Source organism: Salvelinus fontinalis, chromosome 13 (genome assembly GCF_029448725.1).
Source record: "Salvelinus fontinalis isolate EN_2023a chromosome 13, ASM2944872v1, whole genome shotgun sequence".
NCBI lineage: Eukaryota > Metazoa > Chordata > Actinopteri > Salmoniformes > Salmonidae > Salvelinus > Salvelinus fontinalis.
The window spans coordinates 46,408,954-46,421,265 of NC_074677.1; the positions used below are offsets into that span (position 1 = coordinate 46,408,954).

Consider the following 12,312-nt stretch of genomic DNA (forward strand, 5'->3'; position numbering starts at 1 on the left):
CCAGGTACGGTTTTGATGATGTCCCTGTGTGAGGTAGTACACGTGTATGAGTTCCTGCCATCTCAGAGGAAGACGGAACTGTGTCACTACTACCAGCGCTTCTACGACGCAGCCTGCACTCTGGGGGCCTACCACCCCCTGCTCTACGAGAAGAACCTGGTCAAGAGGATGAACCAGGGGCTCGACAGGGACATCTACACCCACGGACGGGTCACCCTGCCTGGGTTCAGCACTCTCAACTGCACCCGGGGGGCTAGCACTGACTGAGATAATAAGAGAGATCATATTACAATCAGAAACACACACGGGACCACACACAGGTGGTAAATACAGAAAACACAATCATATTCACAAGCACAGCATGTATAACAATATAACTGACTACTTTATCATGTGCAATCCCTTCAGACAATCTCTAAATCATGGACTGATGGACATTGACAGACATGCATACATGTTTGACATTGCCATAACTAAATGGAATCTTGCAACTAATGTAAATACCCTTTACTTGCTCAAACACGCACAGGTGCACAGAATTCCTTGTGACAGCACAAACAAGAAATCACACACATACATCATACAATGGACTGTCTGCAAAAAACCCACAGAAACTCACAGTTCTGCCGATATCCCTCTTTCCCCATGTGTATATAAACTATAAGCATAGTCATTCCACTGTGAGGCGCTGTTGTCCTCTCTCTGTCTCTCAGGTTGTGACTGAGGGACAGAGAGAAGAGAGCAGCTCCTCTCTCATTACTGAAGATTGTCTTTGCATGCCTGCCTTCTGCTGCACTACCACACACACATACACACACCGAACCTGGACCCTATGTGGACTAGTTGAAAATGGACTTGAAGAGAAACTGAGGAGACTGCATGAAGCTCTGGGAAGAAGAGTGGCATCTCTTGGATATGCTATATAATTGACCATAGAGATAAATGGAGATAAATCCCTGAGCGAAATGTGAAGGCTAACTGAAGGAAGCGACTGGAGTTCATAGTATGATGCGTGACAACTAAGGGTGACCCAGAGATTACCTCATCAAGACATGGACCAGATACATTGGGTCACAGAGGTCGTGCGGTGACACTGACACACACACACCCACACACATTCACAGAGACTAGCCAGACTAGCAGTCTTCTCACTCATGAATGAGCCAAACATCCAGCCCACCATGGACCAATGAGAACTGAGAACACTTGTTCTGGACTGGCTGAGGATTTCTTGGGCATCTAATGCCCCTTTGTGGGGGAACATGATAACTGGATTAGAAGTTTGTTAAAAGTAGAAGTTTGTTTTGTCAAATAAAAAACCCCGGTCTGCATCCGAAGTGGCAACTCTGATCTAATCAAATGAGGAAAGGATTGCTAGGACTGCACTGATTGACCTACTCTACGAGAACCAAATAATGCTTTATTTGTCATTTTTACTGAGATGCATAATAACTTTATATTTTACACCTCCAAGGGGGCTTTATAGATTTAGAATCATTGATGTCATAATATTGAACACCTAAGTAGAACGACAGTCAAACCCCTTGTTATTGCACTTCTGTCCATGTTTGCCAGCCTTTCTCCCCTAACCCTGCCTGTTACGTGTCAAGTGTCATAGCATCTCATCATTCTGCACTCATAAGCTAATTCTATACCATCCTGCTCAGACAACCCGTCAGCCTTCTACAGTGACAATTAACCATTAATGTGACTCCTGTTCATAGCAAACCACTGCTCACCTCGGTAACACTGCCCACACGTTAGCCGTCCCTATGTTACAAAACGCTTTTACCCAATATTGCACAAAATGGTTGCTAACATTGCCTATATTGTAGGGTTGCTGATACATGTTCAATAGTAAGAATGATCCGAATAATGTAATTGATTTTGAATTTGTGTTCAGATGATTTGTTAAACCAACTGAATGAATGTGCTTCTGGAGTGTGCATTGTAGCACTGCCTATCCATACATGCACCATTTCCCAACCAGCACAGAACATTCTCCTAATGTTGCCACAATATTGGGAAAGTAAGGCTGTTTTTGTTATTTTTAGACCATGGCTAGGGGTGTTTTTTAGAATGTTTACAGATGTTGTTTCATGGTTTCTTTGGGACTTCTATCACCCTGATATCAATGTGTACCACTGAACAAAAATATTAATGCAACATGTAAAGTGTTGGTCCCATGTTTCATGATCTGAAATAAAAGATCCCAGCAATTTTCCATACGCACAAAAAGCTTATTTGTCTAAAATTTTGGCCACAAATTAGCTTAGTTAATGTTGGAGAATATAACACATTAGATCTGGTAAAAGATAATGCAAAGAAAAAAACATGCTTTTTATTTTTTTTATTTCCAATCATCTTTGAAATGCAAGAGAAAGGCCATTATTACACTTAGGAGTCTAGGCGCAATTTAGACTTGACGCTAGATGGCAGCAGTGTATGTGCAAAGTTTTAGACTGATCCAATGAACCATTGTTTTACTGTTCAAAATGTTGTATCAAGTCTGCCCAAATGTGCCGAATTTGTCAATTGATGCATTTTCAAGTACATAACTATAGAGAACATACAAAATGTAAGTTTACACACTCCCAGGAATGTCATAAGTGATGGATAATTAGGTTCCCTAGGCATAGACATGTCTTATATGGGCAGAAAGATTAAATTCTTGTTAATCATTAGTTTCCATATGAACAAATTTCTTACACATTTTAAATGGATTGAACACGTTTGTGGATTAAGTACATTCAGAGGTGAATGTATCAAACCAGTTGCCGTGATAAAGGTTTTTTGATGTTGTGCACTCTCCTCAAACAATAGCATGGTATTTTTTCACTGTAACATCTACTGTAAATTAGACAGTGGAGTTAGATTAACAGGAATTTAAGTTTTCTGCCCATATAAGACATGTCTATGTCCTGGGAAATGTTCTTGTTACTTACAACGTCATGCTAATCACATTAGCGCACCTTAGCTCAACCGTCCCGTGGGGGGGACACCGATCCCGTAGAGGTTTTAAGGTATCTGTGAACAACAGGTGAATACCTGTATTCCCAGTCATGTGAAATCCATAGATTAGAGCCTAATGTATTTCTTTCAATTGACTGATTTCATCATATGAACTGTAACTGTAAAATTGTTGCGTTTATCAAAGTGAACAGATTTTTAAATAACAAATTGTTTTGTGAACCTTTGCAACTCAAATATAAAAAAAGCTTTGTTTGCTAGGACCACACTTTCCGCAAACTGTATTTCACAGTTCAATTAATACATACACCAGAGACTGAAATATGATGGGTGCTTATATTTGTAAAAGTGTATGAAATGGAAACTTGTATTTTGCATATCCCAAGGCCCCCTGAGACACCTTCGAAGAGTGGGGCCACTGGCCAGGGTCAGCCATTAACAATGGCGTACCTGGAGCAATTATGGTGTGCCTCGCTCAAGGACACATCGGCAGATATTTCAGCTTGTCGGCTCAGGGATTTGAACTAGCGATGGACTCAACGTTCTAAACGCTAGACTACCTAACGCCCTCAGATTTTTGTACATGTTTGTAAGGTCCTTGGTTAGTCAGGACATATTTGACCAGTCCATTAATTGGATCATGACAAACTAAAAAGGTGTCGAAAGGGACTTACATCATTAATATACTTGTCATAAAATATTTCAATTTAAAAATAATTTCCATATGAACAAATTGTTTACACATTTTAAGTTGTTTGAACTTCTCCCAAACTTGCCTATTTAGCTAGGTTTTCTTCCAATTTGTGACAGATTTTCATGCCAATATTCAAAAATCTGTATGAAACAATATGCACATTTTCCCACCAGAGATGTTTCCATCAAAGTAACTTTTTTTGCGGTTAAAAGGCTGTGTGTGATGACGTAGTGCACATAAAAATAACTTTTATGTACCAAATGAAAAATATAAGTTCAATTGGTTTCCATCGCATTTCCAACTCTACTGATGCGTTGTATAGCAAATGTGCCCACTCTGGTCTTGGCCCATGCGCTCTAGCCAACAGCTAGCAGATGCAGTTTGGGTAGGTTACCTACACTACATTTAGATTATTATGGATAAGAGCGATATTATTTCTATTGTCAAACGGCAGCCAAGCATCGATCATCATGTCACCAGAATAAGACCCTCAATATTTATTGGAAAGGAGCATCAAGCTCAACTCCTTGCTCATTCACCAAGCTATGAAGTCCATAAAGATTTTTCATCTTTAGCCTAATAAACTGCATGGTCTTCCACCAAGGTAAAGTAGGTTCTATATCAGACATTCAACAGAAATTTGCTGTTTTCATTCCTCTCTGATTACTATGAAGGATCGTTCACGAGCGGATTTATTTGTTAGGGTCCGGACAGATAAAGTCAAGTGTTGATTTGATAGAAATAATCAAATCAAACAAAAATGCATTTAGGCCTCCCGAGTGGCGCAGTGGTCTAAGGCTCTGCATCGCAGTGCTAGCTGTGCTACTAGAGATTCTGGGTTCGAGTCCAGGCTTTGTCACAGCCGGCCGCGACCGGGAAACCCATGGGGCGACGCACAATTGGCCCAGCGTCGTCTGGGTTAGGGAAGGGTTTGGCCGGCAGGGATGTCCTTGTCCCATCACGCACTAGCGACTTCTGTGGCGGGCCAAGCGCAATGCACGCTGACACAGTTGCCAGGTGTATGGTGTTTCCTCTGACACATTGGTGCAGCTGGCTTCCGCGTTAAGTGGGCATTGTGTCAAGAAGCAGTGCGGCTTGTTTGGGTTGTGTTTCGGAGGATGCACGGCTCTCGACCTTCGCCTCTCCGAGTCTGTACGGGATTTGCAGCGATGAGACAAGACTGTAACTACCAATTGGATACCATGAAAATTGGGGGTAAAAAAAAATATTTAAATCTTGTTCGCAATTATGTTCTAAAAACATCTGGCCTACTTTTACAACCGTTGATTATATAGAAATAATCAGGTTATATAATATTGAATTAAAACTCTTATCCTCAATACATTTTTCATGGATTGTAAATCCAAATTAATCAAAACCAGACCCTCAATGGAATTGACGCAAGCCAACACCGCCAAGTCAAGTTTCGGCTTTATAAATGGTGTTACAGAACGACCTGCCGGTGACTCTTAGCACACCATCTCACAGCCCTCTCTCAGAGACAAAATATGTAACTGGCCTTTCACAACTTTGGCCCTAACCAAACTGTTTTGTTGTTAGGAACCAGGTTGCCAGGTGCCTTATCACACTGTGGGGTCAGCCAATAAAAGGCAGTCATCTTAGATTACAGATCCCCAATTCCTGCCACCCCCTCTGTCTTCAAGTTTTTTATTGATTGAAAAGGGGCATTTAGAAGAAAGATGTGAGTCGGATAGTCGGAAATGGCATTGAGTAGTGAGGACAAGATGGAGGAAATGGATATAAAGTTGTTGAAGCAACAGCTGTGCTGGAATGTGAACAATATCGGTGTCAGTTCTGATAGTATGGAGCGGGAGGATGAGGGTCAAGGTCGGTAGTGGAAAGACATAGCGAGAAGAGAGCTCATGATACAGAAAGCATTGGCTCGTCTAGTAAAGAAAGCATAAAGACGGCCAAGGTAGGAAGCAAGGGTAATGATGTGTTGTAGTGGAAAGTGGTGAGGGTTTTCATGAGACCACAGGGCCTCACTTACACCCTAACTGACTAACTAATGCCTTAGAGAAAGAGGTAGGTGAAGTCAAATTAGCTCGGTTCATTGGAAATGGTAGATTGTTAAAATTGTGTGGTAGCCAGGCTCAGCAAGAGAAGATTCTGAAAATGGAAAAGCTTAAATGGGAAGAAGATTGAAAGCCATGTCCCTGGTAATAATGCTAGATTGAGGGGAGTCATTACTGGGGTCCACAATATCTATGTCCATAGATGATATTAAAGAAAATGTGAAAGTGATTGAGGCCAAAATGTTGATCAGTAGGAAAGTAGGTCAAAGAAGTGAAAGCATGTCAGTGATGCGGAGGTTTGAGAAGGTGTTGCCTGGAAAAGTACACATAGGTTTTATTATTTTTAATGTCAGAGAATTTGTCCCATATGCACTCCAGTGTTTGGAAGTGGGAAATCTGAGGTTGGTCGATTTTCAACTCAGCCCCTATCGAATACACAGTGGGATATGAGTCATTTTGCACTTCCTAAGGCTTCCACTAGATGTCAACAGTCTTTAGAACCTTGTCTGATGCTTCTACTGTGAAGTGGGGCCGAATGAGAGGGGATTGAGTAAGGTCTACCATGACCTGAATTGTTGGTTAAAGGCTTGTTAGTAAGCATTTCACAGTATTCTGTTGTATTCGGCCCATGTGACAAATATTATTTGATTTGATTTAACATAGTTTCTTTTGTTTTTGACAGACTTTCTTGATGGATAGATAGTTTGATAACTTTTATTTATAACATTTATTTAACCTTTATTTTAATAGGGAGTCAAACTGAGACCAAGGTCTGTTTTACAGATGAGCCCTGAAATACACAAATTACAGAAAACACACATCTATATAAATCCAACATTTAAGCAGAAAGAAAAACACGGTAATAAAAAAAAACATTTATAAGTAAAAAGGTCCTCAGTCAGCTTTCTGGGTTGGTCTAGAGGCACCAGAACATCTAATTTAAGAACATTTTGAAGATTGTCCCACAAATAAGGTGCACAAAAACAAAGCTGATTTACATAAACCAGTAGAGACCAAAGGAACTTCCAGTTAGCCATCTCTGAGACTGGGTGTGGTAAATAGTATGTCTAAAGTTTAGTAATTGTAACGGCTCTCGTCGGAATGAGTGGACCAAAGCGCAGCGTGGAAAATGTTCATGATTTTATTGATCAAAGAAACACTCGTACAAAGTAACAAAACGAAAGCGAACAGTTCTGTCGGGTAAACAGATACTAAACAGAAAATAACTACCCACAAAACACAGGTGGGAAAAAGGCTGCCTAAGTATGATTCCCAATCAGAGACAACGATAGACAGCTTCCTCTGATTGGGAACCACACTCGGCCAAAAACAAAGAAATAGAAAACATAGAATGCCCACCCCAAATCACACCCTGACCTAACCAAATAGAGAAATAAAACGGCTCTCAAAGGTCAGGGCGTGACAGTAATGATGTTAGGTACAGTGGGATTTTTTAAAATGTGCTTCTGTATATACATATACACACACACATACACATATTTACATTGCATTCAGAAAGTATTCAGACCCCTTCCCTTTTTTCCACATTTTGTTAAGTTTTTAGCCTTATTTAAAAATAGATGATTAAATAAATGTTTTATATACACACAATACCCCATAATGACAAAGCGAAAGCAGGGTTTTAGAAATGTTTGCAAATGTATTAAAAATAAAAAAAACTGATACCTTATTTACATAAGTACTCAGCCCCTTTGCTATGAGACTCAACATGTAGCTCAGGTGCATCCTGTTTCCATTGAACAACCTTGAGATGTTTCTACAACTTGATTGGAGTCCACTTGTAGTAAATCCAATTGATTGGACATGATTTGGAGAGGCACACACCTGTCTATGTAAGGTCCAACAGTTGACAGTGTATGTCAGAGCAAAACCCAAGCCATGAAGTCGAGGGAATTGTCCGTAGAGCTCCGAGACAGGATTGTGTCGAGGCATAGATCTGCGGAAGGGTACCAAAAAATTTCTGCAGCATTGAAGGTCCCCAAGAACAGTGGCCTCCATAATTCTTCAAGTTTGGAACCACCAAGACTCTTCCTAGAGCTGGCCACCCGGTCAATATGGCAAATAGAAATCCAATATGGATGGTGTTAAGAGATAGATATGAGAGGTTGCATGGAGCTGAAGGGTGGGAATAATAGCAACAAGATAACTCATGTAAAATACAGTGCATTTGGAAAGTATTCCAACCCCTTGACTTTTTCCACATTTTGTAGAGACGCCACAAACACAGGAACAATACTGACTGGGGAAAGAACCTAAGTGAGTGCCAGATATAGGGAGGTAATAAGTGAGGTAGTGGAGTCTAGGTGTGCCTAATGATTGGTGCCAGGTGTGCATAATGAAAGATGCCAGGACCGCTGGTTAGTATACCAGCGACGTTGAACGCCGGAGGGGAGGAGCGGGAGTAGACCCGACAGAGTTTGACAGGGCGCAGAATAACTGATGAATTTACGAACGCTCAACATCGGTTGAATATGGCCGGTGTCAGTAAATGTCGGCAAAAAAAGTGCAGTTAAATTGTTGCCAGGAGCACAGTTACAGTCACCAACGCTCTGGATAACATGAAAACAGCCTAACCAGCTCTGCTAGGGCGAGTAAAATGGTCAGAGTTTGGATGGGGGCTAAAGCTTAAGATGATTCTGATGGCATTGCACACGGTCAGTGTGAACCAGAGTGACTTGACACAACAATGGGCCAAGCGGAAACAACACAGGAAACAACACAGGACGTCTTATTTAATGAAAGGGGTTTCAGTCTGCCTTAAAGAATCCATCCATGTATACGGGTAAGAGTTTAGCTACAGTTTCAGATATTATACATTTCTAATTTTGTCAGAAAGTTGTTTTCATTGCAAGTAAAAACGTATTGCTAGCTAGCTACATGATTCCATGTCTGTTATTTCATAGATTTGATGTCTTCACTATTATTCTACAATGTAGAAAATAGTAGAAATAAAGAAAAACCCTTGAATGAGTCGGTGTGTCCAAACTTTTGACTGGTACTGTATATATTTTAATGTATTACAAAGGCCGTACTCAGCCCTTCCAAAACTACATTTTAAATTGTGTTTTAATGAACTACAGATTTTTACCTTGTCAGCTCAGGGATTCGACCTAGCAACCTTTTGGTTACTGGTCCGACACTAACCACTAGGCTACCTGCCACCCCTTCAAAGACCACCGCATGTTTGAAGACCATTCGCATTAATTCTTCTGACAACAGCTGAGTGGTTACCCTAAACTGCATGATAACACTGCCTAAAACTATACTGAACAAAAATATAAATGGAACATGCAACAATTTCAATGATTTTAGAATTACAGTTCATGTAAGGAAATCAGTAAATTGAAATAAATTCATTAGGCCCTAAAATATGGATTTCACATCACTGGGCAGAGGCACAGCCTTGGATGGGCCTGGGAGGGCATAGGCCCACCCACAGTGGAGCCATGCCTAGCCAGTCAGAATGAGTACTCAGTTTCATCAGCTGTCTGAGTGGCTGGTCTCAGATGTTTTGCAGGTGAAGAAGCCGGATGTGGAGGTCCTGGGCTGGCGTGGTTACACGTCTGTGATTGTGAGGCCGGTTGGATGTACTGCCAAATTCTCTAAAGCGACGTTGGAGGTGGCTTATGGTAGAGAAATTAAGATTAAATTATATGGCAGCAGCTCTGGTGGACGTTCTTGCAGTCACTATGCCAATTGTGCGCTCCCTCAACTTGAGACATCTGTGGCATTGCAAAAGTGCACATTTAAGAGTGAGCTTTTATTGTCCCCAGCACAAGGTGCACCTTTGTAATGATCATGCTGTTTAATCAGCTTCTTGATATGGATGAATATCTTGGCAAAGGAGAAATTCTCACGAACAGGGATGTAAAGAAATTAGTGCGGAACATTTCTGGGCTCTTTTATCTCAGCTCATGAAACCAACACTGTACATGTTTCGTTTATATTTTTGTTCAGTACATCACCACTGTCATTTTCTGTGCAGTATTTGGCTTCTCTAACAACCATATATCTAAGTCTATGAAAAGAGGTCATGGCTAGATAGATCCAGCTTTGGTAGAATTATTGTCTAAAATAAATGTATTTTAGCTAACCCTTTTCCTTACCAGGTTAGGATAATTAGGTTGTTAAGTATGCTAGCCTGCAGTGTAAATTCAAATTACTTTGAAAAAAGCCATGGCCATGAAAAGGGGATACACAAATTGTACAATATGACATCCATATAGCCTAGAAGACATTGTCCAAAAAAACTCTAGTGGCACTGACCCAATGATAATTTGTTGAACTCTATTCATAAGAGAAGGAGACATGTATGAACATTACAGCATAGGTGTAACGAAGATGCTGAGAGCCGAGAAGCAGGTGGTACGTTTAATAAACCAAACATGGAACGAGACAACATAAGCAGTGGCATCGTCACATAAACACATAAACAATACTAACTGGGGAAATAACCTAAAGGAGTGCCAGATATAGGGGAGGTAATGGAGTCCAGGTGTGCGTAATGATGGATGTCAGGACCGGTGGTTAGTATACCGGCAACGTTGAACCCTGGAGTGGAGGAGAAGGAGTAGATGTGACAGTACCCTGTGACTTCTGGGGAACACAACTAGAGATTTTCTGTCAGGAAAAAAACTCTAGACCATCTTTACTCCACACACAGAGATGTACACAAAGCTCTCCCCCGCACTCCATTTGGCAAATCTGACCATAATTATATCCTCCTGATTCCTGCCTACAAGCAAAAACTAAAGCAGGAAGTAACAGTGACTCTCTCAATACAGAACTGGTCAGATGATGCGGATGCTACATTACAGGACTGTTTAGCGAGCACATACTGGAATATGTTCCGGGATTAATCAAATGGCATTGAGGAGTTTACCACCTCAGTCATCGGCTTCATCAATAAGTGCATCGATGACGTCGTCCCCACGGTGACCATGCGTATAACAGCATACCACTATGCAACCCACTGTTGGCTTGCTTCTGAAGCTAAGCAAGGTTGATCCTAGTCGGGTCGGTCCCTGGATGAGAGACCAGATGCTGCTGGAGGTGGTGTTGGTGAGGGCCATTAGCAAGCACCCTTTCCTTTGGTCCCAAAAAAATATCCCAATGCCCTGTGTATGTTGCCGTCTTCCGTATAGGACTTTAAACGGGTGTCCTGACTCTCTGTGGTCACTAAAAGATCCCACGGCACTTATCGTAAGAGTAGGGGTGTTAACCTCGGTGTCCTGGCTAAATTCCCAATCTGGCCCTCATACAGTGTCTTGCGAAAGTATTCACCCCCCTAGCATTTTTCCTATTTTGTTACCTTTACAACCCTGGAATTAAAATACATTTTTGGGGGGTTTGTATCATTTGATTTACATAACATGCCTACCACTTTGAAGACGCAAAATATTTTTTATTGTGAAACAAACAAGAAATAAGACAAAAAAACTGAACTTGAGCATGCATAACTATTCACCCCCCCCCCCCCCCAAAGTCAATACTTTGTAGAGCCACCCTTTGCAGCAATTACAGCTGCAAGTCTCTTGGGGTATGTCTCTATAAGCTTGGCACATCTAGCCACTGGGATTTTTGCCCATTCTTCAAGGCAAACAGCTCCTTCAAGTTGGATGGGTTCCGCTGGTGTACAGCAATCTTTAAGTCATACCACCTATTCTCAAATGGATGGAGGTCTGGGCTTTGACTAGGCCATTCCAAGACATTTAAATGTTTCCCCTTAAACCACTCGAGTGTTGCTTTAGCATTATGCTTAGGGTCATTGTCCTGCTGGAAGGTGAACCTCCGTCCCAGTCTCAAATCTCTGGAAGACTGAAACAGGTTTCCCTCAGGAATTTCCCTGTATTTAGCACCATCCATCATTCCTTCAATTCTGACCAGTTTCCCAGTCCCTGCCGATGAAAAACATCTCCACAGCATGATGCTGCCACCACCATGCTTCACTGTGGGGATGGAGTTCACACATACACACACACACACACACACACACACACACACACACACACACACACACACACACACACACACACACACACACACACAGTCATTATATTGTCCTGATTTATCGTATCAGATGCATCTTTAAGCTGAGACTGGTGTATGTGTGTGTGTTTCAGGATGGGCAGTGCAATGGAAAGGCGAGTCATCAGCCCCCCAAGGTGGGCTCTCCTGTAGGTCAGCCCCTCTACCTGTAGCTCAGTCCCAGGAGAAAGCTGTGCTGTTAGGAGAGGGAGAGGGTGGGAGACGAGAGATGAGGAGGGAAGTGAAAGGAAGATATGAGATGTGGGGTGAGGGAGGATTGTATTTTATTTTTTATTTGACCTTTATTTAACTAGGCAAGTTAAGAACAAATTCTTATTTTAAATGACGGCCTAGGAACAGTGGGTTAACTGCCTTGTTCAGGGAAGAAGAGAGGGAGAGATGCAGATAGATGAGGATGGGGTAGAAGCCACAGTATTATCTAAATGTAACTATGTGACCTCATGCTGCTCCTACTAGTGTGTGAACTATAGAAGTAGTTTATTCTATTTCCATGGTCAGAACAACACACCTGATGTGAAGAGAACCCATGTGAAACGATGCAGC

The 12,312-nt window shown here is 41.6% G+C and overlaps 1 protein-coding gene across 1 annotated transcript in view; it reads left to right on the top strand.

Moving 5' to 3' along the window:
- Window positions 1–2,224, top strand: part of st6gal1 (ST6 beta-galactosamide alpha-2,6-sialyltranferase 1) — a 134,151-nt gene extending 131,927 nt beyond the window's left edge. Inside the window, exon 9 of the mRNA XM_055943037.1 lies at window positions 5–2,224. Within this exon, the coding sequence (XP_055799012.1) occupies window positions 5–267 (263 nt within the window). The 3' untranslated portion in view covers window positions 268–2,224. The remainder of the gene's footprint in view (window positions 1–4) is intronic.
- The last annotated feature ends 10,088 nt before the right edge of the window (window positions 2,225–12,312 follow it).